Source organism: Fundulus heteroclitus, chromosome 6 (genome assembly GCF_011125445.2).
Source record: "Fundulus heteroclitus isolate FHET01 chromosome 6, MU-UCD_Fhet_4.1, whole genome shotgun sequence".
NCBI classification, from domain to species: Eukaryota; Metazoa; Chordata; class Actinopteri; order Cyprinodontiformes; family Fundulidae; genus Fundulus; species Fundulus heteroclitus.
This window is the reverse complement of record NC_046366.1, coordinates 5504799-5530095: the sequence shown is the minus strand read 5'-3', so window position 1 is coordinate 5530095 and position 25297 is coordinate 5504799. Positions and strand designations below refer to the sequence as shown.

Below are 25297 nucleotides of genomic sequence, written 5' to 3'. Positions count from 1 at the left end.
GTCCTGTTGGTCAATAGTGTTGACTCATGCGAACAGGATGCCTGTGTATCCAGGGGCATTACAGATAGTTGGAAGGAGGGGTGATCATGTGGAAAGGCATGTAGTTCAGCTACCCAATACCAACATTTGAAACTTCATTCTAGTACCCTTACTCAACTACAACCACCCACACACACACACACACACTTTGAAAACTGATCAAACAGAGGGCTTTTGAGGGCCAAGCCAGTTAATTGCCCAGTTATTTATCTCACAGCTGAAGCAACAGAAACATGGCAGCACAGGAGGAAGCACACGTCACTGCTGCTTTCACATCATGAAGCCATGATTTCTTGTTTGAAAGAACAGCAAAAAAGTACCTTGACTAGCATACCTTCTTGTGGTTTCTCATGCAGCTTACATTTTAATTTGATACAGTGATTGGCTAAAACCAAGCTTTGGCCCACTCAGAGTTCTGCTGAATGTCCCTCCTTTCCACCAAACCAATTCAAATGGAGCAGACCCAGAGTGATGAGGTGCAGAACAGAGTGCTACACATAAATGTGGGTTGCAAGGTTACAAATTAATTCCTCGACAAGAATTATAGCACCAAACCTAAAAATCACTTCACATTGGAGCCATGTAGGACCTTTAAAGAATTTTCCCAATACAAATATGAAAAACAAGTAGTTTATTTTTTATTGAAGAAAACTCATTTCTCTTTTGAATCCATGTCCATCTGAAGAAGCTTGTCCATTTCTGCAAGAAACAGTAAAATAAGTTAGTTTATGAGAACAGCGTAAATGACTTCCATTCAAAAACTGAGAACATACTCTTGGTTAGTTGATCCAACATGGAGCTCTTCAGTCTTCACTGGCACATTGGCTAGAAACTGCTTGAAGTCTGAAGGTGTCTGGGATTTCCAGAGGCTTTCAAATGACTTTAGAATTTCAGGCCTTAATTGTTCAGCACTGAAAGATTGTTTAGGGAGCACACTCGCAGGTTTAGAGTCATCCGACTTTGGGATAAACGAACCTGATGTGTAACCATTCCTCTGCAGATTGGTGTCGCCAGGTGGATAAGTAGACACTTCTTCCAGCCTTTTTTCCTTTTCTTCCAGCATGGACTCCAAGGTTTGAGGATCAGCATGTTGCCTTAAGAGTTTTAGGGTTTTTGAGTTTGCGCCGTGAGACAACTCGTCAAAAGACATTTGAGAATCACTAAAACGACTGGGCTCCCTTCCTGGTGGGCCATGCTGTAATAATACAAAACCACCAGAATGCAAATTTTGAGCTTTTTGGAGTTTACTAGGATTCTTTGGACCTGTCTTAGATGGCTGTTCTTTAGATCCATTAAGGCTTACAGTGTTATTAGACACAGAAGAATCTCCAGGCATGTAGAAAGTAGAGAAAGACCTGTCAATTGCACGTTTAAAGTCATGATGTGTTGAATGTCGCTCAAGAGCAGGCTTATTGGGCTGCTCTGCTATATGTAGACCATGTTGGGAAAGATGAGACATGAAACTGGGCCTAGAATGGATGGATGGGTCAGAAAACCGAACGTTAAAAGGTTCATAGTGTACAACTGATGTGCCTTGTTCATTATCTGAAGCCCATGGTTTAGAGGAGTCATTGGGAGATTCAGATTTGCCTTGCTCTAAACCTTGTAGCTCTACATTTTGTGCTACATGATCCCACAGGGGATTTAGAGATTTGTTTCCAAAATGAGGGTAAACAGGTTTTTGATTTGCTGTCATGCTGCGACTACTCCTCCGTGAGGACAGAATGCCATCTGGTGGATTGAAAAAGTATTTGTTTCCATAAGGACTTTGAGGTGCCCTAGGAGAAAATTTTGTTGCAGCACCGCTTCTTACAGCCTGCAGAACTGCTGAAAGCTTTTGAGAAATTTCAGCAGTTTCCAAGCCTTGGCTAAAGTCAGAATAAGGCAGCAGTGAGAAATTTGTATAAAACTGAGGTTCAGCTTTAATGTCACCTGGGGCAGAAATGTGAAGATGCTGATGAAAAGCTATTTCTAGGCAGCAATTGGATAGTCCAGAAGGACAGTATTGTGGGCAGTACACAGGGTGGGCATGTGTTGATGTGAAAGAGTTCATTTTCTGCTCATTTGCTACAGAACGTGGTTGTTGCATAGAAGTAGATGACAAATATGCAGACTGTGGGTGCTGCGAATAGTGGAAACTGTTGAAAGGGTATTTAATCTGACCTTGTGGAGAGCTGGCAATAGCAGGCTGTGAATATTGGTGATTTCCCATAGACACCGTTTCACTCATTTCAACATCTGGCTGCTTAGATTGTTGACATGGTCCATATACATGTCCCTCAGCAGTTTTAGTTGGGATGTTTGCTAGCCGATTTTCTGGCAACAGCTGAGAATAAAAGCACATCTGTTGTCGTTCCTGTCCCATAGGGTCTTTTGGCTGCAGTGTCTGAGGTTCAGCTGTGGGACTTGAAGTTGTCTTTGGTTGAGTTTGTAGGTAGTAATTGTAGAATGGCTGGAATGCTTGGCCCTTAGAAAGCTGTAGCTGCTGGGGCAGAGTAACAGGAACGGGATTTGAAGCTGGCTTTACTTTGGGGTTAAAGTCAGAAAAATGCATGTAAACTTTACTCTGAGAGGTTGCAGGCTGTGGAGATTGAGTAACAGTAAGTTTAACCACAGTTGGCTGAGTATAGAAGTAGAAGAACGGTGGGTATACTTGGGCCTGTTGTGTAGCTGGCTGTGGTTTCCGAGTTATAGGTCTCTGGGTTTGTTTTTGTTGGGAATAGAAGGGTAACAACTGTGGGTCTACCTGGGGTTGAGGAGTTTCTTTTTGTGGTGGAAGAGTTACAGCAGGTTTCTGGTTTGGTTTTTGTTGGGAATAAAAATTAAACAAACGTGGGTATACCTGTGGTTGAGGAGTTTGTGGTGGATGAGTTGCAGGCATCTGAGTTGTTTTTTGTTGGGGATAAAAAGGAAACAAATGTGGGTATACTTGGGGTTGAGGGGTTGCTTGTTGTGGTGGCTGAGTTACAGCAGGTTTCTGGGTTGGTTTTGGGTGGGGATAGAAATTAAACTGTGGGTATACCTGGGGTTGAGGAGTTGCTTGTGGTGGTGGTGGTGGTTGAGTTACAGCAGGATTCTGGCCTGGTTTTTGTTGGGAATAGAAGGGAAAGAACTGTGGGTATACCTGTGGTTGAGGAGTTTCTTGTGGTGGATGAGTTGCAGGTTTCTGGGTTGGTTTTGGGTGGGGATAGAAATTAAACTTTGGGTATACCTGGGGTTGAGGAGTTGCTTGTGGTGGTGGTGGTTGAGTTACAGCAGGATTCTGGCCTGGTTTTTGTTGGGAATAGAAGGGAAAGAACTGTGGGTACACCTGTGGTTGAGGAGTTTCTTGTGGTGGATGAGTTGCAGGTTTCTGGGTTGGTTTTGGGTGGGGATAGAAATTAAACTTTGGGTATACCTGGGGTTGAGGAGTTGCTTGTTGCAGTGGTCGAGTTACGGCAGGTTTCTGGGTTGGGAAAGATGGGTGGGGATAGAAGGGAAACTGTGGGTAAACTTGGAGTTGAGGAGTTGCTTGTGGTGGTTGAGTTAAAGCAGGTTTCTGGGCTGGTTTTTGTTGGGAATAGAAGGGAAAGAACTGTGGGTATACCTGTGGTTGAGGAGTTTCTTGTAGTGGATGAGTTGCAGGTTTCTGGGTTGGTTTTTGTTGGGGATAGAAATGAAACTGTGGGTATACCTGGGGTTGAGGAGTTGCTTGTGGTGGATGAGTTGCAGGTTTCTGGGTTGGTTTTTGTTGGGGATAGAAATGAAACTGTGGGTATACCTGGGGTTGAGGTGTTGCTTGTTGCAGTGGCAGAGTTACAGCAGGTTTCTGGGTTGGGAAAGAAGGGTGGGGATAGAAGGGAAACTGTGGGTAAACTTGGGGTTGAGGAGTTGCTTGTGGTGGTGGTTGAGTTACAGCAGGTTTCTGGGTTGGTTTGGGTTGGTGATAGAAGGGAACTAAATGTGGGTATACCTGGGGTTGAGTTACAGACTGTAGGGGCTCAGTATCTCCAATGGATTTTTTAGAAAATAGAAAAGGGTAGAAAGCCTGGTATAGATGGCCCTTGGGAGATTCTTGTGCCCAAGCAACTTCAGCAGGCTTTGAGCTTTGTTTGTGCTGGATGCATAAGACGTAGAATGAGTGGTATACATAGCCTTGAGAAGTTTTCGAATGACGCAGCTTTGGTGTCTGCAAGGCACACAATAGATAGAAAGGCCCATGTACCTGGCCCTTTGGAGTTTCAGGGTACGGTGGCTGTAAAACATCTCCAGGTTTTAAGGTTAGTTCGACCTGGGTGCACACAAGTGCAAATAGCTGGTGCACTTCACCTTTAAACATGTCATACCATGAAGACTGAGAAAGTCCAGATGGTTTTGAGGCTGCCATCTGCCGAGTGCAGATTAAACGGAATGGCATGTGTGCAGTTTGACCTTTCTCTGACATTATAGGATGAGACTGCCCAGGTTTCTCAGATAACCTCTCAAGATACAGATATGAATTGGCGAGCTGGGATAAAACCTTTGTGTCATGAAAAATATTGAATTTATCTTCTTGAGCCTCAGGGTAGCTTGAAGGTGGCTCTGGTTTCTGGTAAAGTGGTAGCCTAAATTTATTTGGCATCTGATTGTCATCCAATTCATAAAAAGGTGATTTGATCTCTGGTTGCATCATTTCTGGCATTACAGGATGAAGGAATTGGGGATAGAGTGGATGAGGATAAAAGGGAAATGCAGATGTAGGGGTCTGTGGAGGCTTAGTTGGTGAAATGTCCGGACTTTGAAGGTAAGCATCAGGAAAACCCGAAAAGTAAGGAAATAGTTTGGGTTTTGAACCCAAATTTGGCTTGCTGGGTACCTTTGGGGTCTGAGAAGAAGCCGGAACCTGGGAGGCCGTTTGAGCAGGAGGAAATGTTAAAGATGGATATGGTGTAGGAAAATGATTTTCCCATTTGCCTGGAATGTCACTTTCCTGCCCAGAGCCCTTTACTTGGCTCTCCGTCAGTTTGTGTGGAGCTGCCGACAATGGCGGACATGAAACCTTTGTTTCTGCATCTGCAGCCAACTCAAGGGTGTACATTCCATCCTGGAAAGAAATGTCAGTGGATTACTACACTTTCTCCCCACCTTCAAAGAGTTACTGAGTGTTTTATAGAGATATACCTTTTTCACCAAGCAAGGTGCATAGTGTACAGAGATAACGACACCTTCAGGATGTTCAACTATGCCAAATACACAGCGCTGTGCAGCAGTCAACAGGGATTCCCAGTTTCCATTTACTGCAAGTTAAAAAAAAAAAAAAAAAAAAAGTAGATTTGAGGTAGACTGATAATCCAGGGTCCACATACATTTGGGACTTTTCCATGGACTCCACTGGGCCATACTCTACTCCACACTGTGCGCTTTGAGAGCTTTTCGACTGGCTTTTTTCCCCCCCTACCCAGCAGCATTTCTTTTTTCTAACGCTCGAACGGTAGGCTCCATCCCTTAATAGCCATTAGTTCATGTTCCTTGACCTTGGGGTCAACTGTAAGAACACCATCATGGGGAGGAAAGGCGCTTCGGCCTGCTGTGCTGAATACGGACAGCTTTCAAGTCTGACATCATTACATGACGGAAACACATGAATGATGAGTCTAATCCAGGCCTACAGCCTCCTGAAAATGAACTTAAAAAAACAAATAAAAAAATAAATAAATAAATAAGTTCTCTTCTCTCCAGAAATCTCAGTTGATTTCCATTAGGGGGCTGTGCTTATATGTCATGCAAAGGATTGTGGGATACCTTAAGGGTTCTTAATGCCAGTAAGGGACATTGCAGGGTTTCTAGGCAAAATTACCCACAGCAGTTAGCATACAGGTTATTTTTCCTGCCTACTTCCTTACTGACTGCACGATTCGGCCAGCACTTATGGCGACCGCTGACGCACTTCCTCTTTGGCTAAAGAGTCCTTAATCTATAAAGGCTATTCGGATTGAGTCGTAGCATGGTGGTTATCGAGTAGAGCTCTTACAGCCAATCACCAACTAGCAGTGACTGGCCATGGTTGTGCCAGCCAGCCGTAGAATGAGGGGAGAAGAGGAGGAGGACAAAATAAATAAACTGTGTGGTTGGGGCAGAGAAATCGCTGTACCCACGTCTGACAGAGGCTGCGTGAAGCACAGCCAAGGTACTGGCAGTACTGCGGGAGCAGCTTTTCTCTTCAGCTCCTCCACCATTGATCTAACCCAAAGAAAACTCCAAGGAATAAGCGCAGCACAAATACCCAATATCTGGCATATAAAAATAAAGAGCCCCAACTTTTATCAAATTGGAATGATCTCAGAGAGAGACACAGACAGACATGTCAGAGTCTGATCTGATCCACATACTTATCCGGTGGAATATTTTATCCTTAAAATGCATTCAAGACATTCTTGCATTTACATCATTTGTATTTTGTTTCATTTATGTTTTCATTTGCGATTTCTTAAAGTTTTTAATTCTACTGTTTCTCACATTTCTTCTGAGTTAATGCCACACAATAAGGCTTAATAGCAGCAGCAGGCAAAACGAAGGTGGGCTTCAACAATTTCCCTCTGGGATTATTAAAGTATTTCTGATTAAAGTCACTGTGTTAACGGGTCTATTGAAAACCAAAAGCGGTACACTGGAGGGGAGCTCGGGCAGGATGAGTAGAGTGGTGTAGGGTAGACAGATGCCATGGAAAAGTCCCATTAATTGCACTGTTCTTTACACAGGAATGTAGGAATTCAGTTTGTCATTCCCCAGCTAAATAACCAGAAAGGCTATTAAAAAAAAAAAAAAAAAAAAAACTACTCCAAAACGGTGGTTTTTAAATGTTGGTGCTTACGTTATATTACAGCTGATATTATACATAATTTTTAAAGTAAAAAAAGGAATTCTTATTTAAAAAGTACAGGAGTCAGCCCAGGACATTTGTTGTGGCTTGAGTTTGCAGCCATTTTCCTATGAAGGCACAACAAATGTATCTGCAATTTACTATATATAGGGAGCGCCATAGCAACCATCACAGGAGTAGATTGAAAGAGGCAAATACTTACCATTTACTTTGATTTTTGAAGCAGAGGTAGTCCATTCAGTTTTCACAATCATGCCCTCAGCATGACAAGTAACCATTGGAGGGTTTTGAGACACGTGTTCCATTAAAGGACATGTCATTTTCACAGGTAGGCCCCACCAGAGCAACGGAAGCACATAGTAGTTCTCCTGCAACCAGAGAGACTTACAGATAAACATGCATAAGACTGCTCAAATGTGAAGACACTTCATAACTGAAAGCCCACCTGAAAAACGATGAAGCACCCATTATAAGGTGCCATCAAGACCAAGTCTTTCTGGGTTGACCTGATGGTGTAGCCACAGCTTGAGGGCAACTTTGTCAAAGACAGAGGAGATAAATTACCTGTAAAAAAAATAAATAAATAAACATACATACAGAATCGTGACTTGGAACAACTGTGCAAAAGAGAGAAAAAGAAACATACCCCTGTCCACAAAGATGAGCGATGCAGGGGTTGAAGCAGCATCGTGAACAAGGAGCTTCATGGAGTCTTGCATGCACTCCACCTTCGACTCCATTTTAAGGAGGCTTTCCATCGCCTTCTTTTGCCAGTCGGTTTTTCCAGTTAGTTGTTTGGTCTGCCAGCCTTTTTAATGAAGCTCAGTTTGACTAAATTCAATCAAGTATACCTGTCCCACAATGACCATAAGGCATGCCCACATTTAGGATATATATACATTTCTGCAACACGTACCCATGTCTGCCTGGTAATCAGCTTCAACGTCATATACCGGTTCTGTGGCGTTGGTTCCGTTTAGCTTAGCGTCTTTCAGGGAGTTTTGCATAATTAAGAGTCTTCCATTGTGCAGAGGACCTCTGTCAGGGCGGCTTTTTGTGTGCACTGGGGATTCTCTAGATTCATCCAACGCCTTAAGCCTCGTAAGTTTTGCACAGCGGCACGGTGACGTCACAAACACAAGAAGTCCCAAATAGGCTAAGATTGCACTCCCCTTGGTTTGTCTACACGCCATTCGAGCGGAGGAGAAAGAAAGCAGTGCAAACGGCCTCTGCAGCGTCCCACGTAAGCTGAACCCCGCACCAGGCCGGTATGTTTAAACCCCAGCACGGCATCTTAATTAGGCTCTGGTGAACACCTGGGTGCAGCAGGTGTGTGGACCGCGGCGCTAATTGGCACACGGCTCAGAAAAAGACAGCTGCGTGAAATGAAAGAGCTTATCAAGACGTCTAGCAGCCTAGTGTTTTGTACTTTGACTAAAATCTATGATTGATCCATCTTATTATGTGGCACGTGGCCCTATAGGATGATCTGGGTGTGCAACAATAAGAGAAGAAACATTTAACAAACCAACATGGCAGGTGGATGTCCTCTAACAGGTACCATCTCAGTAAATATCCAGCTATTCAAGGACCGCCCTGGTGACAGATCTATTTCAGCTAGCTGCAAAACAGAACTTATGGCTTTTGTTATCACTAAATTGTAAAATCCGCAGAATGGGTTAAAAAACAGGTTACTCGCCATCCCTGACCTCCAGATCCAGTAGGGATGCTGGGTCGTTTGGACGACTCACCGTTTGTCCCGCATGACGTCCTTTAGAGAATCCTGATGACGTTGGTTTGAGTTTGGACAGGGGACATTAGCGCTCCGCAGCTTGGGCGGGGACTGCCTCCTGTTCCAGCCCGTACAGGGAGGCTGATGTGGGGCTGCCGCTCTCTGTCTCATCGCTCCTCCTACACACGGTGGTTGGCTTAGGGGCCGTCGATAAAGTTCCCAAAATAAAACTCTTGAGAAACAAAAATGAATAACTTTCTTGCCTGAGTAACATGTGACACAAAATTATTGACAAAACACTGTCATATGCTAGACGGACGAGGCATAATCATTTTATCCAATGCTAAAGCATTTTCTTGATTGTTTGTTTTTTATTAATTTTTTATCAAAATTCATGATTTAGATTCAATAGCTTTCAGGTCATTTAGACCAAAATTATCTTAAATAATTCTTCTAGAATGGACAGATGATGTACACTGCTCTGTATCCAATTTTTCATATTAACTTTTCTTTTTTTTATTATTAAGAAAGCAAGTTATATTTTAGTAGCTTACTTGTATTACATTACATTTTCTTTTTTTTTTTCTTTTTACAAAAAACAAAACAAAACAAACATACAAGGACTTGGGTGAGGATAGCAGTAATAACAGGCTTAAAGTACTCCATCCATTTTGACCCTATTTTGTAAAAAAGTGTCCCTCTACGTTGTGATAGAAAAATCATCCACTGTATTTTTATAGATATGGTCCCAATTTTCCTCTGGGATTGCCAAACTAACTTCCTTTTCCCACTTCTCTTTAACATAAACAGTGCTGTCCTTCTTACGCCACAGGATGGCATTGTACAACCTGGAAATAATTTTTACTCCTCTAAATTTAGTTAATAAAATAAATATCTCCACAAATCCAAAGTTATTTAAATGCATTTTTAATTCCTAAAAGAAACAATTCCTGACCTGTAGATATCTGAAATCGTCTACGCTTAAATCATATTTTCTTTTCAAGGACTCAAAACTATGAAATGTCCCCTTGTGGACAAAAGAATAATAGCTTGTCAGGTCTTTGAGATCCACATTTTGAATCTATTATCATGCTGATTTGGGGTACAGTCTGAATCATAAGCACACCATCTTAAAACTTTAGAGGAGTTTTCCAAATAATAAATTTGAATTACTTCATTCCAGGTAGTTATCATTACTTATATATGGATTCAGCTGCCAAATTAGTTTTATTCTGCAGTTTTAGCTATAATCGCTTTAATCTGTATTGTTTTAATAGTTGTTACGTCCACATCTTTCCATCCCGCGGTAAAATCCAAACAGCACAAACATATTAATGGTCTCAATTGACCCAATAATATTTTCGTAAACAGGGGAGCCCACAACCCCCTTTTTCTTTCTTTAATTGTAAGGTTTTATATTTGACTCCGGCTTTTTTTCCCCAAATGTATTTTGACAATGTTTTATCCCATTCTTCAAATTGTTTTGGGGGTTTGAGTACGGAGGCCCTGAGGTGCAAAGCACTACAACATTAATGAAAGCACCACAGCATTAACAAAAACATTAATGTTGTAATGTTTTTTTTTATGTTGTAGTGAAACAAATGCAACATATTTAATCCAATTGACTCAATGCTTGAGTGTAGGTTGAAAAAAGGTATAGTGTTCCATCTTCCGTCAGCCTGGGCCCCATTTCAGAAAGCTGGGTTAGTGGATATTTAGAATAATTTTATGGGGTAAATACCTGTATATCCTGGCTTTTCTGTTTCAGAAAGCTCAGCAGAAGCCTTTACACTGAGTTAAATTATGACAACAAATTACTCCATGAAATAACCCTGCTTCCGAGCAGAGTTGTTTGGGCAATCTCTGAGCTTTTCCTACTTTTTAGCTGAGATCTGTACCAGGAAGTGTTGAAAAAGGTGCCCTTTTCCGGAGGAGCCTGTATGTTGGGGCGCAAATACTCCACAGAAATCTGCCGGGAGAAGCTGAACAGACCACGATTAAATGTCTTATCATTTCTGGATTAATATATTTTCAAGCGTTACTTTTTTTTCCGCTTCTGTCAATGATTTATCTCAATATTCTCAGCCCCATATGGCTCTTCAAACACGAGGGGACGCCCCCAGTTCTGAAAAATTTCTTTGAGCTGCTCTTTTTTTATGCCAATAGCAGCTTTTTAACAATGTGGGTGATGCAGGAAATATTTCAGATGCAGCTGCACGTCGCCCTGTCATTACTGTTACTGTTGCACTCACTTATAGTAGAGTTTAAAGGTGTTCCATAGTCAGGGACCCACAAGACTAATAAAAAAATGACAGAATGAAAGCAATAATTTATTCAGTATGAAATTTTAAGACTTCCAGCACTAGTTTTCCATTCATGTTTTTCCTCCAACACCATTAGGGCTACAACACATTTCTTCACTTAAATAACGCCACCTTTACTTCAACTTAAAATATAAATATAGCCTATATGATTAATATAAAGTGAGGCTAGCACAAGTTATACACCTACAAGAAGATCAGTGTCAACTCATTTTTAGGATGGGTAAAGCCAAATCCTTAAAAAAAAAAAAAAAACTAAAATGAATGAACATGTTATTTCATAACTCCAACCATCACATCATTAATTGCAAATGTTGACATAGTCAATTAATACTTTAGTTGAGTGTGGTTAAATATATGAATAACTTAACCATACCTGATTAAACTGTATTTTCATACTTCATCTTGATTTGCTGCCACGTCCTTTTAATGCCAGCCGGGTTGCACCTAGACACCTAAAAAATGTGTTGCCCCCCCCCCCCCTTTTTTTTTGTGGTGTTGAATGGGTGTAGTGTGAGAACACAGCTTGAATTCTCCATCAAATAACACTATCATTCATGCATTGACTTTTTCACAAACTATCTGCCGCTAACTCGCTTCTTCTGCAGCAAAACTATTGTTTATTTTTGTTAGTTCTGGTTTAATATTCTCCATATGCCTTCACTAAAAATGTCTAATTCACTGCAGTTGCCATGTTGATTCACGTCATCTGTGTTCCATTGATGAGGCCTTCTTTCTTGCTTGCCTTTAACTCAGGGTTGATTGAACACTGAGTTTAGTTACCTGATAAACATCACCTGTTCTGAAACCGAAACCTATGAAAAGTATGACAGCATGAGGTGGAACTACTCAGAGTAGATCGGCCATTCTTTCTGAAATAGGGCCCATACAGTCTTCTGGTTTAAACCTACTCTCCGTACCCAGAACCAAACAAGTTATGTGAATTTAGTTATGCTCCACTGATCTGGAACAAACTCCCAGCAGACTGTAAAAGTGCTGAAACCCTGAGTTTATTTAAAGGTAAAAAAGACTTTAAATGTTAATGGAGTTTGTAGTCCAACTTGTCTTATACTGTATCTGACATGCTGCTATTCCAATACATTGCGTTTGCCTAATCCTTTCCTTTTTTGTTTCATGTACATCACATTGAATCATCTTGCTACTGAAAAGAGCTTTATAAATAAACTTGCCTTCTTTTAATTGTACTACAGTCCATGGACTAAGTTTTTTTTTTTTCTTCCTTTGGCCTGATAAAGAGCTTAATAAAGTAGAAATGTACATTTTAGCTCATTTAGATTTACTTTCTATGAACCCTAGAGTTTTGTGGTCATTTTTTTTTTTTACCTTTTGATAAATCTGCACCTACAATACTTTAGGTAATTTTCTCAACGCTTTAAGGGTAAATCACAAGAAATGGGCTGGATTATCTCTACTTTATTATTCAGAGAAACAGAACATTTTGCTACAACCCAATAAACAGGTTGTGAAACCTAAATCTGAGAAACAGTGAGCAATGCTTAAATTACAGCCATTCTTAGCTCTCATCTCTGGTGGTATTAGCTTTTATTTCACTAACAAACAAGATGGCTCAACTCATGGCATTTGAAAAAGACTCCATACAAGCAAAAAAAATAAAAATAAAGATTCAATTTCAACTCAAAGGATGACAAAATATTTCAAGCTTGTTTTGTTGTTGTTTTTAATTCTGTACATATCCCATAAAGTCTGGAGATCACCAATGCCAAAATATCCCTTAAGAAAGTGCCATTAAAAGTTATTTCTCACTGGGACAGCAGATACAAATCCAACTCCGATTAGTATCAGATCACAAATTGATTTTTATGGCACAGAATACAATTATTTTTCAGGGGAGGAAAAAAAAAAAAAAAAAAGCACAAGACAACTTACAAATGTTCTTATTCCAACCAACACCATTTTCAATGTTTAGTGTACACAGCATTGTTTTAATATATTTCTAGGTACCATACTATGACAAGTTGTGAATACACTTTGATGACTAAAGCACAAGGCAAAATAATCCCAAGGTGTTGGAGCCCAGCAGCCTCGGTGTACAGTCTAAATGCATTCACACTGTAGTAAAAATGACATTGCCTTTTGTAGTAATCAATGCACATCAAGTTAGCGATAACTCTGTTAGTGAGGAAACATTTTAGTGAAGTCTAAAGAAGCAGTTACATGTTTTACAGTCATCTGAAGTCGCCTCGGTGGTGTCTAGGCAGCCAACAATCACCTCTAATAAGCTAAAGTACCTCTCCTATGGAAGTTGGTCCACATGGGAGGGCGTGCTCACAATGGTGTAGTGTTTTTACAGCCAAAAAAAAATAAATTTATTTAAAAAGTATACATAGCAGGAGATGACAGGAACATCTGTAAGAGATGGATCGCTCACTGAGACTCCAAGATGGGACCAAGCATGACGACCGGTGAGACGCTGACCTTAAGTTACACTCAAAAACAGCCCGACGCCTCACCGGTTACTTTAAGACCACATTCAGGTACAATAACAAAAATTAATCCTGTCATGGACGGTAGCAGGTGATGGATAGTTCTGGCTGAAACACTGAGGAAGAACATGGGGAACAGGGCTGGGTTTGCTATGATAAAGCTCCTACATGCAACGTTCAAAATTCCTGCATGCTAATGTATAAAAAAGGCATCGGTTTAATAATGCTATAAAAAAACAAAAAGAAAACTAGCTTCGTGTGTACAGAGAAAACAAGCCAGTTCATGTTAACAATGCGTCCAAATTTATTTGACATATGTAGTTAAGTATGCAATTTTAATGTTTTTTTTTTTTTTGTTTAAACATGTTTGGTTGATTAAACATCTCCATAAACATGCCATAACCGTAGTGTCGACAATCATGATGAACAACATTAAAGCGATGGAACTTGAAAAAAAAAAAAAATGTTTGGGAGTTGAGCCAACAAAAGACCATATGAAGCATATGAAAGAAGACTGGGTAGGAAGTAACACTGTTTGCCACCTAATCCAGGAAGTAGTGTCAACACATTAGGGTGAGGGAGCTGCTAATTTGACCAATGGGTGGCGGCGAGGTTGCTTAGTATCCAGACTTCCTCAGGTACTCAGCCATTGCATGTGCTTTCTTGTTAAGATTCCCACCATGGACCGCCTCCTTTCCCATGACTAAAACCAATACTGGAGCACAGGGGGAAAAAAAAAAAAAAAGACAAATGAACGAAATAGAAGAGCCCCACCCCCCCCCCATACAGGATGAAAGGGTGAGAACAAAAGGTGACACAGTATCTCATCACTCTTCACTGCTATTAAATGTTTCCAAAACATTTCACTGCTTGCAGGAGAAATCTTAACAGCAATAATTTTTTTCCTCTTTTGTCCCTCAACTTTTATCTACATCAGCACGACAACATTAAAACCCCGAATCTCTCAAGTATTTTGCCATCGAGTAAGCCTTCTTATTCAAGCCGCCTCCATGGACCCCTTCTTTGCCCATTACAAGAACCAAAACTGAAAGAGAAAAGATGGGGGGGAAAGAAAAGGACAGTTAAGTAAAAAAAGAAGGAGAGAAAAAAAAAGTAAAGAAAAATACTTTCCAAGTAAGAAACAGAAATGTGCACCACTTTGAATTTATATCTACTAGAAGCATTTTTTTTTCTTTACCTCGCAGCATTGATATTGTTGTATTTACATATTTTCTGTAATAATGCAGCCTGGTAATAAGACTGTAGTTACTGAGGACAAGAAGATCTCCCTCTGAGCTGCCAGACGTAGATGTAGCTGCACGACTTTATTTGTAGAGACTTCTAGCAAAGAACTGAGTTTATATGATGAGATGTGTGTATAAAAAAGGACAAAGCCATGGTACGCAATGCTTCCAGCACAGGGCTGCAGTCTCTTGAGGTGCAATATTTCATTAATGCTCATTTAACTGACTGTGTACAAGAGTCAGAGGAAAAGGGGGAAAAAGTTAGAAAGTTAAAAGAAAACAAAAAAGTTTGGCGTTTCTCCTTCTACCGATGCTTGTTTTTTAGGATTTGTCGCCGTTTTAAGCTAAAACCGTTTATGCCAGAGTAAAGCTGCACTGTGGCCGGTTTCTGTGTTAACCAATAAGCACAACCCTTCATTAAAAAGCAACAACATCTGGACTGAAACTATTGGGTAGACATACGATGCAGAGAAGAGGCTCCCTTCACAGGACGGGCTTCAGGAATTTATGCTGCTTTCATGAAGATTTAAAAAGTTCTTAGGTTTAATTTTTTTATTCTGAGGAACGTATACTGCCCCCCTACCCTCAATAAGCCGATATTAGCTAAAACAAATACATCCATTATCACATTAAACTCATTTCCCTGTTGGAACTTGGTACCAACTGGACATTTAAGGGCTTTTGAATCTGGATGCTAGCTGATAAACCTGTTGAGCCTAAGTAATTAGTTCCTGAACAATGAATGGGAGAAACCTAAAAAACCCAGGAGTAAAGATGCTTAATTCATTCATTCTTTAAAGATGCAATCTAGTCTCGAGGAAAAAACTAAAAAAATATGTTATGCTTTTTTGAAGGCCCGTTTTACTTTGTGCCTATTTTTTTAAAGCATTGTGTGATTCTAAACCTATAAAAAGGGTGCTTTATACAGATGCTGATCAGAGAATATCATGAAAACACAGATTTTCTTCCAGTAGTTATATTCATTGAGTACACACAGACTGAATGTTTATTTCTTTTCATTTTGATGATTATAACTGTCAACTAATGAGAACCCCAAATCCAGTCTCAGAAAATGTGAATATTGTAAAAGGGTTTAATATTGAAGACACCTGGTGCCAGACTCTAATCAGCTAATGAACTCCAAACACCTCCAAAGGCCATGAAATGGTCTCAGTCTAGTTCTGTAGGCGACACAATCATGGAGAAGACTGCTGACTTGACAATTGTCCCAAACACGACCACTGACACCTCGCACAAGGAGGGCAAGACACAAAAGGTCATTGCTGGAAAGGCTGGCTGTTCTCAGAGCTGTCCAAGCACATTGATAGAGAGGCCAAGGGAAGGAAAAGATGTGGTAGAAAAAAATGTACAAGCAGCAGGGATGGCCGCACCCTGGAGACGATTGTGAAACTAAACCCATCACAGATGAGGGGGAGAATCAGAGTGGACTGCAGCAGGAGTCAGAGCTTCAGGAACCACCACGCAGACGGAGAAATGGGTTCAGTCGTCACTTTCTTTCTGTCAAGCTACTGTGGAACAACAGACGGCGTCAGAAGCGTCTCGCCTGGGCTAAAGACAAAAAGGACTGGATGCTGCTGAGATGCTGCTGAGGGATCCAGAGTTCTGCTCTCTGATGAAAGTAGATTTAACATTTGGAGGAGAGGCAGAGTCCACACTGCACGTTTCCACAGTCAGTGATGGTTTGGGGTACCATGTCATCTGCTGGTGTTGGTCCACTGGGTTTTCTGAGGTCATAGGTCAATGCAGCCGTCTACCAGGAAGTTTTAGAGCACTTCATGCTCCCTGCTGCTGACCGACTTTATGGAGATGCAGATTTTATTTTCCATCAGGACTTGGCACCTGCACACAGTGCCAAAGTTACCAGTACCTGCTTTAAGGACCATGGTATTCCTGTTCTTAATTGGTCAGCTAACTCACCTGACCCTAACCCCAGAGAAAATCTATTGGTTATCGTGAAGAGGAAGAAGAGATACTAACAGACCTAACAATGCAGAAGAGCTGAAAGCCACTATCAGAGCAACCTGGGCTCTCATAACACCTGAGCAGAGCCACAGACTGATGGACTCCATGCCACGCCGCATTGCTGCAGTAACCCAGGCTAAAGGAGCCCCAACTAAGTAGAGTGCTGAACATGCTCAGACTTTTCAGTTGGCCAACATTTCTGGAAATCCTTTTTTTTTTTTTACATTGGTCTTAATATTCTAATTTTCTGATACTGAATTTGTGGTTTGTTGTCAGTTATAATCAACATTACAAGAAATAAACTACACAGTGTGTAATGAATTAATATTATATAGAAGTTTCACTTTTTGTAGAAAAAAAAAAAACATTTTGATGACATTCTAATTATATGACCAGCACCTGTAAACAAAGTTCACTTCCACTACATGAAGAGTCCTCCACCACAGGCAGGATACTAATGGCTGCCATTTTAAAAATGTTAAGGCACCACTTTAATAGGCTTCAGCCTGGATAAAGATGTCTGGACTGCGCTGGTGAACACATAGTCAGAGCATAGCCCAGACCCAGGACCTCTAACATCCTGATATGACAGCAGTATTAGAAACGTCAACCCAGTAGATGAGAACATTGCTTAATACCCTGTCATGTTTGTGCTTGTTGGTCATCAACAGATACCTTATGTTCCCTATACTGAAGGAGGTCAGGGAAGGTCATTGTTGCAGACCACAACCTACCAGAGGCTTCAGAGTTAAAAATCAGAATAATTTGTATGTAAATAATCCCTCTACCAAAACCCTAAAAGTAGCCTCTGTTCAGACTGATCTTTAATCTAAAATTGTTAAAAGGACTCATCTTTTTTTTTTTTTTAAATCGTTAGATTTCTTATGTCAACATGCTTTTAATCTACATGCTAGATACTTACCGAGATCTGGGACTACCAAGGAGAAACTAGCCTTTAGGGTAACTCTGCTACATTTAGCTGTTTCAACAATGTACACTGCACCTCTTTTTAAAAAGCCTTGGGACATAGTTGATACTCTAGTTTTCTTAAGTATTTTACAACGACAAATCCCAATTTGAGGACCCCCCCCCCCCTTCCCCCATGTGCAAACATAAAGCTGCCATTACCTTTTCCAGCTCTTCCTACAGAAATATTATACGTGGGTTCTCCTCCCTGGCTCTTTGTCCGGATGTCCATCGTCCAGTCGCCGTCATCATGGAGGCTGTCTCTGAGGACGGAACACTTCTTGGAGCCCAGAGTGAGACCGTTTGTGTAAAACGACTCCCTGTCCTTACCAACAAGGACGTCAATTTCCTGAGACTGAAACACAAAAGCACAGTTCAAGACAATTACTTTTTTTTATTTTTTCCCCTTAAGGACAAAAAGCTAAATATGTTGACCCAATAGATGAACGGATCATTGACGATGACCAATTTTATCAGTCAAGTCAGGCATTTCTTGCATGCAGCATCAATAAAATGCAGCACAGAGCGCAGTTCTCCAAATTGTCCCTGCATTTCTCTTCAGCTGAAAAGATCAATGGACTAAATCAAGAACAATGACAAAAAAAACTCGATTTGAAAATCTTCAATTATTATCTGCTACGTTTGCGCTTTTTTCATTTATTTTTTTATTTACCTCAGATTGTATAGAGATACTGGTGCTCCCAGAATTGCTAAATTTGTCATTTCAGGAATACAGTGAGATTTTATACATATTATATAATACGTATGAATAAAATGAAGACCGACAATAATGTGTCGCTATGCACCAAGCTCGCCCCCATGGCATTCTTCTCAAATAAATAAATAAACACTTGTTTCCTTTCCAGTTTGAACGGCATGTGGTTGTGGTTAGTCCCGCTGAATGGGAAAGGCGTGAACCGCCGGCGCTTGTGGACCGGGCGGTCAGACATTAGCCCGGGTTAGCCTCTGGGAACCACAGGTAGTCAGTCGCTAAAGTAGCAGCTTAACTTCAGCTAATCGGAGCAGCTGCGCGCACAAAAAGCATGCACGCTCCCCCTGCCAGACGCCGTCTGCTAGCTGCCTTCAATTAGCTTCACGCTCAGAGCTGCAGCTCTTCCGCCGGCGGCAAAACGCCGCAGGCTCCGAGCCCCGTCCCGGTGTCTGCAGCCGCGCCACCAAAGCCGGGACCTGTCCGCCTTTGCTCGGGATGTCTAACGTGCAGCGCAAGGCCACCTGCCGATAAGCTAGTTAGCCCACCGGGCTAGCTCCGTACCGTTAGCCCGGCTCATTTAGAGCCTGCGAGGTAACGGTTTTAGCGCTGCCGAGCGTCCGCGTGGGGAACCCCACGCCAGCGCCGCCGAGCAGCAACGCCGCCTCTCCACGCTCATTTTACTCTTAATTACTTACCGTTATGTTGTTGAATGTGCCACCGGCATGCGCTGCCCACACATATTTGGCGTCCGTATACCCAACAATGGCGCTATCCTGACAGCTGCCATCGGCCATCAGGTTTTCCACGTAGCTTTGCCAAGACATATTCAAGAAACTGACGCTATAAATTTAGATATATATATATATATATAAAAAAACAGAGCTTCGCGGGTAAGGTTACCAAAAAAAGAAAGACACGCGATCAGGAAGGTGAGGGAGGGAAGTCTCCAGGCGAATCTAGAGTCTCCAATCTAACCCACACTTCGACGTTGACCAACGCGAAGGCTGGGGCAGCAAAGAAAGCCAGGGCAGTGAGGCGGCGGCTGCTGGGTGTAGTCCGTATCAGATCACTCCGCACAATGAGCTCCCTGGCGTTTTACGGCAGCACGCGGTGGAATAAAGAGGGACTTATCAGCTCAGCCAAGAGTCAGTGCTGTGGGTCAGAGGCGGATGGACATGTGCTCGTTTTATTCTTTTTCCTCATTCCTTCCGTCTTCCCCTTATGCAGACTATTTTCTTGTTGTGTGACAAAGACGGTTCCAGACAGACAGCAGTGTAACGTGCTAGTATATGTATATACATAAGATAATATTTTTTTTTTTCAAAATTGATGCCCACTTTTTTTTCCAAGTTAAAATGCTATCCGGTGATGTGTTTTTTAACTAACAAATGAACACTGGCAATGGAAAACATAGTCAGGGAATGGAATTTGCATCCCCACAGCAGCATTTCATAGAATTGTGAAATCACTGAAGGAAAAAAAAATATCTGTGGACTCTACTTTGTGTGTAATTTGGTTGATGACATCACAAGAGGCAAAAAAACCAAGGGGACTCTTGGGTCGTTTCATGCCTAAACACTTGCATAGTGATTTCTTGCAATCATTTTGTTTCCCTAAACAAACTATTTTGTGTTCGTGTGGTTTTTAAACCCGGGCGTAAATCATATAACCCGTTCACCATCTCATACGTTTGTGCTCTATTACCCGACCTCTCCGGTACAAGCCTCCGGCGTGGGATGATTTACGCAGACCATGGATCAGTTCACATCTGCCAAAGGATGTTTCATACTCGTTTTGGCAATCAATCATTTAATTTGAAATAATCTACTCGTAGCCTACTGTAAGGATGTGTGGTTATGTGACTCTAATCACTAATGTGTACCAGACAGGCTACAGTCTGTTATTCTGGATTTACCAGGGGTCACACTGCTAATTCGTACTGCCATTTTGTCTCCTTGCCTAGGCATTTTATCCCTTTGTAGCACCATTTCATACCTTTAAACAGACCCTTTCATACCATTTTGCATCACCACCTTGAGCTGGTGTAGATACTCCTTCAAAACCTGTCATTAAATGCGTTTGTTCTAAAAGGGAACACAAGATTTAATATAGATTCAGAAGCTCTGAGTGTTAACCTAGCAGGAAGAACACCACTTTTTTTCTTCTTTTTTTTAAGAGCATTGATTTGCATCTAAATAAACAGTAACATTGTAATTCTGAAGTCACAAATAATGCATTTGGACATTATCAGGGGTTAGGGTCTGTGGGGGAGACATTTGTTAGCTTAACTGTCACGATGAAGGCCTTTGGATAGACCATTTCAGAATTAGAGATGCACTAAGCCAGTTTTTTTTCCCAATCCAATCCAATCCAATACCTGGACTGAGCAAATAGGCTAATACCTGATAACGATCCGATGCTACTGTTGAACGAATGAACCGTATAACTTCCCATGTAAGTGAAGGCATCAGCCTTGACATAAACATCATTTTAAAAAAAGAGTCATTGTGCACTTAAGCATTGTGCTTTTAGGGGTGCTTATTTAAGTTGGTGGTCTTGAATTTACCAACTTTATCACCATTCTTTGCAATTTTCACATTGCATATATTGCATGTTACATGTTGGACTTGTTGGCGTATCAAGTTTAAATATTTCCAAATAGCAGACTGTCGCTCTGTGTTTGCTCATCACTAGCTGCTGTGCGTGAAGACGGAACCGGTGTTGCCAATATAGAAGTGAAGTGACTAGATTGCTGTAACTGTATTGCTGGGCATGATATATTTTTTTAATGACTGGATGGGAATGCTGGATTGTCGTCATTCATGCAATATCCTACCCAGCCAATTAGTCAATATCGGAGCCGATATCTGATCTGGGTATCGGATCAGTGCATCTCTAGTCATAATAGTAAAATATTTCCTTCTATCTGTAAATAAGGCTCACGGTCAGTTTTTGTCTGTTTCTTAACACTAGAGTGGGCATGAAACGTCCATCGACAGACGGCATCAGTTTGTACGATAAAAGTCTGTGACCCAAACTTTTAAAAGACAGGAAATTATGCAGTGATGAAATGAACAGGATCTGTTATGTTGTCATATACTTTAAAAATCGTGTGGCTCAACGAGGATAACGGTCTTCTTAAAATACAATTAATGTCAAACATTTGTGTGATTTGATCATTTTATAGACATTCGTCTTGATAATTCACGTTGATACTAACTAAAAATAGAACTAACCAGATGCACCGTGGTTGAAGTACATGGGAAGGAAATGCTTTGTTTTAGTGTTCAAAATGGAAGTAGTAAGGTGCAAAATGGCAACGCGTGGCTACAAAATGAAGATGCAAGATGGGGAACTGACCCAGAGCCCACAAACCAACGCATATCAGTTTATTTTTCTGTGATGCTAGGTGTTTTCCTAAAACATGGAGATAAACGGTCATGATGTATGATTAATTAACTAACTGTATGTTCTTTATGAACATATATCAAACCACATTTCTCTTTATGTCAGCCAAATGAATCCTATGAAATATGACAGAAAATTCCCGAACAAACTGAATAAATCTAAGTGGCCTCTTGTTACTGAGTCATAAATTCCTATTTCTGCACAGTCAACTGAGTAGAATATGTATAAAAAATGCATTATACGCTGTCATTGGTCAAAGTGGGTACAAAATGTCTTGCAGCATTTGGCTCCTTTTTATATTAAAAGTTGGGAGTGAAACAAACAAAAATACAAACGGCAAAGGGACGACATATTTACCGGTATGGTAGACAAGCAACTTTTGAAAGATTACCAGAAAGATTTTGAAGCATATGATGTACATTTTATGACCCTTGGTTGTTTGGGTTTTTGTTTTCATTTATGTTTGTAATTTAATCACTTCTCTCTTTACTGCTACATAAGCTCTTGCCATATTAATACATTTTGTTCTTTGTGTTTAGCTTCTTAGTTTATCCTTGTGCTCTGTTCTTTGTGCATTTTAATTTATTTCTATCAGTCTTAGTCGTATTCCTCTTGGTTTTGTGGGTTCTTTGTGTCTAGTTCAGCTTCCTTTGTGTTAATGAATCACCTTCCCTCAGTCTGCCAGTCTGAGTTAGCTCTCCTCCACAGCTGTTCTTAATGCGCTGACTAACTCACCTGCATTCAGTGTCATTCTCCACTCTTCCCTCAATATATAACCTCCATGGTTTTCATTGTCGCCGGTTCCTCCCGTTACTCTGCCTGTGCGCCAGGTCCTGTTCTCCTTGTGTAAGTTTTCATTTCTAAACGTTCACCATGCTCATCTCAACTTCCTGTCTGCGTTTGACCCCGCTCACAGCATACAAAATGTGCCACATTTGAGTTGCAAGGCTTTACCGGTGTTGTTTCCATTCTTGAAGACATTACTGTCAGATAGTCTTCCTCTGCTCTATGTTGTTTATTTCTCCTGCACTGATTCGCCTTAAAATAAGTAAATAAGCAACAAAACACAACAACAACAACTCAGACATACCTTCAGACAACACAGGAATCTTCAAATAAAAAAATGCAGGGACCACTTTCAAAAATTATATATATCTTGTTCCTCAGAAACTAAATCAAAAACAAATTAAGGCTGGGTCTACACATTTGCACAGTATTCTAAATTTAAATGGCAGAAGCTAGATTTTGCTTTTTTTGGACAGCAAAATTCAACTCCACTGTAAAACCGGGATGATTCCCTTATGCTAGACAAGACGTCAGTCATATTTGTGCTTTTGGTTGTTTTTTTTTTTCTCTTATTCATCACATGTATTCTTGGGCATTTTAGAAAGGAACTGAACAGTCCAGCTAAACCTTTCGTTTACCTATAACAAACAACTTTTGTTGACTGTGGTATTGTGAGGATTTTTTTTTAACTGTTTGATTCGCTGGCTTGCAACAAAGAACAAGAGTGAATATGTCCCAAATGGTCACACTTTACATGCCATAAAACCTTTTGGACATGTTTAAAACTGTGTGGTCCTTGGCTCAAACAGCGCTACGCAATGAGATGTTTCTCTACACACTCCCCAGCTGACAGTGGAATGGAGCAATTTGGCCAGCAGGGGGAGCGCTATTCCCAACGTGATGGCACTCAAAAATGATATGGAATCTGTCTGTCTGTCTGTCTGTCTGTCTGTCTGTCTGTCTGTCTGTCTGTCTAAATTATATTCAATAAATACTTATTTATTGATGGTGATTCTTTTTATTTATGTATTAATCTCTGGAAAATAAAGGGATTTAACCTCACCCAAACAACAGCTAATAATAAAAGATATCAACATAATGTGTATTCTGAGATAAAAGTAACTGAACCCCACCGCCTAGCAGCTGGGCTTGCCATCTTGGGGTATGGCAAAAGTTACCCCCAAAGAAGATAACCAAGTCGTCTCTTGTAACCAGTCTCTGACATCAGTCTAAAGAAAGTCTTCCCCATTTGTGGATTGAACAGCAGGATTCATTATTTGGGTTTACACCCATGAAAAACTCCCTAAACCCTCTCTGTCAGTGGCAAGCGGCTTTTGGCAGAGGCAGTGTGATGGTGTGGGATAGTATTTTCCTCATAAGGCCAAAGCAAAGCTTATCAGAATTGGACGCAATCGTAATGCAGAAGACGTTCAGAGACCACTTTGAGTGTTTGAGAGTGAGAGGACATGGTGACCTGCCTGTAGTCCTGACTTGAACCCTGTTGAAATCTTGTGGGATCAGTTTGGGTGTGCCGTTCATGCCAGAACGGCCAATGCAACCACATTTGCTGACTTGCAACCAATACTGGTCGAGGAACGACACACAGCAATGTGGGACCAAGCTGGTGACCAGTGTGAGTGGGCAGCACTAGGCTGTTGTCGCTGTGTAGGGTTCTTCGCCACACTACTAAGGCCCTTGTTTGCTAAATGAAAAAACTGTAAAATGATCACTGTTTGTTAATTTTTTTCAAACTTGGTATTTCGAAAGCAGAATAACATGTTTGTCACTGTGGGCTCTTGGGTGGTTTTTCATTGGTGTGACCACAATACTCAACTTTGCTGCTCATTAAATACAACTCCTTTACAAATGTGCCCACATTTAAAGGGATATAAACGTGCTTTCCGACAGCAGGTTTTATTGCCAGGAGGCATTGTTCAAACCAACTAAAACCACATCCTCTGATTTTTCTCTGTTAAAGGTAGAAATTCCAAAAGATACAAAAAGTCAAATTGAGAGAAAGAGACATCAGTGTTAATGAGTACGCTGTAGGAAATCGGCCAAAGCAAATGGCACATAAAGGAAGGCCATATTTCAGACTAACACAGAGAAACAAAGGTTACTGCTGCTTAAAGTGAAGCATTCTTGGACTGTGGATGACTGGATGCAAGGTGGATTCAATGATCAAACCATTTCCCATACCATGAGGTGAAAGTCAATTTCTTCAGGATGATGATGATGATGATGATGATGATGATGATGATGATGATGATGATGATGATGATGATGATGATGATGATGCCACTCGCCATGAAGAAAAGAGTTGGAACTTTTCTTCATGGAAAGCAAATGAATGGCATGGCCTGGAAACAGTTCAGATCTCAATCCATCTGAAAATTGATGGTAGAATTTTAAGAAATGATGAAGGCTCCATCCTGCTAAGATGACCCGTCAGCTGCTACATGAGAATGTTGCAACCTGACAGGTGAAGAATATTGTCTTTTATTTTGTATTGTCTTTATTGACTTTAGGCCATAGAAAGGTTTAAAAATTAATGGAAGACTATGGAAGTCAAGGCATGGTCCTCCATATGTATTTTAAACAAGGATCTGTGTGTGTGTGTGTGTTTATGTGTATGTAGGTGCGTGCGTGCGCGCGCACGTGCGCGTGTGTGTATTTTGTTTAGTTTCATGATGTCATCATTTTTTCCCTCAGTACTAAGTCATTACATAACTTTTCCTTGTACTTTATCTGGCAAAAGACCAAAAAAGGTGTATCAATTCCTGTTGCATTTTAATGACTTAAT

At 40.9% G+C, this 25297-nt stretch overlaps 2 protein-coding genes across 5 annotated transcripts; both read right to left on the bottom strand.

Moving 5' to 3' along the window:
• Positions 1-641: 641 nt before the first annotated feature.
• On the bottom strand, positions 642-8147 carry LOC105925180. 3 transcript variants are annotated; one of them, XM_036137920.1, is made up of 8 exons: positions 7794-8147; positions 7524-7685; positions 7323-7441; positions 7080-7245; positions 5179-5294; positions 3788-5101; positions 813-3700; positions 642-738 (listed from the first exon to the last, which is right to left on the bottom strand). In XM_036137920.1, exons 1-8 carry the CDS (start codon positions 8068-8070, stop codon positions 678-680), a joined length of 5103 nt encoding a protein of 1700 aa, XP_035993813.1. In that variant the 5' UTR covers positions 8071-8147; the 3' UTR covers positions 642-677. The 3 variants fall into 3 exon arrangements, with proteins under 3 accessions (XP_035993813.1, XP_035993812.1, XP_035993811.1); XM_036137919.1 differs by having other exon boundaries at positions 813-3712; positions 3800-5101; XM_036137918.1 differs by having other exon boundaries at positions 813-5101.
• Positions 8148-12604: 4457 nt separating this feature from the next.
• LOC105925208 (profilin-2) lies at positions 12605-19395 on the bottom strand. 2 transcript variants are annotated; one of them, XM_012860942.3, is made up of 3 exons: positions 18996-19395; positions 17751-17943; positions 12605-14110 (listed from the first exon to the last, which is right to left on the bottom strand). In XM_012860942.3, the coding sequence occupies exons 1-3, from the start codon at positions 19122-19124 to the stop codon at positions 14013-14015; spliced, it is 420 nt and encodes a 139-aa protein (XP_012716396.1). In that variant the 5' UTR covers positions 19125-19395; the 3' UTR covers positions 12605-14012. The 2 variants fall into 2 exon arrangements, with proteins under 2 accessions (XP_012716396.1, XP_012716397.1); XM_012860943.3 differs by having other exon boundaries at positions 12605-14440; positions 18996-19393.
• Between the last annotated feature and the right edge of the window lie 5902 nt (positions 19396-25297).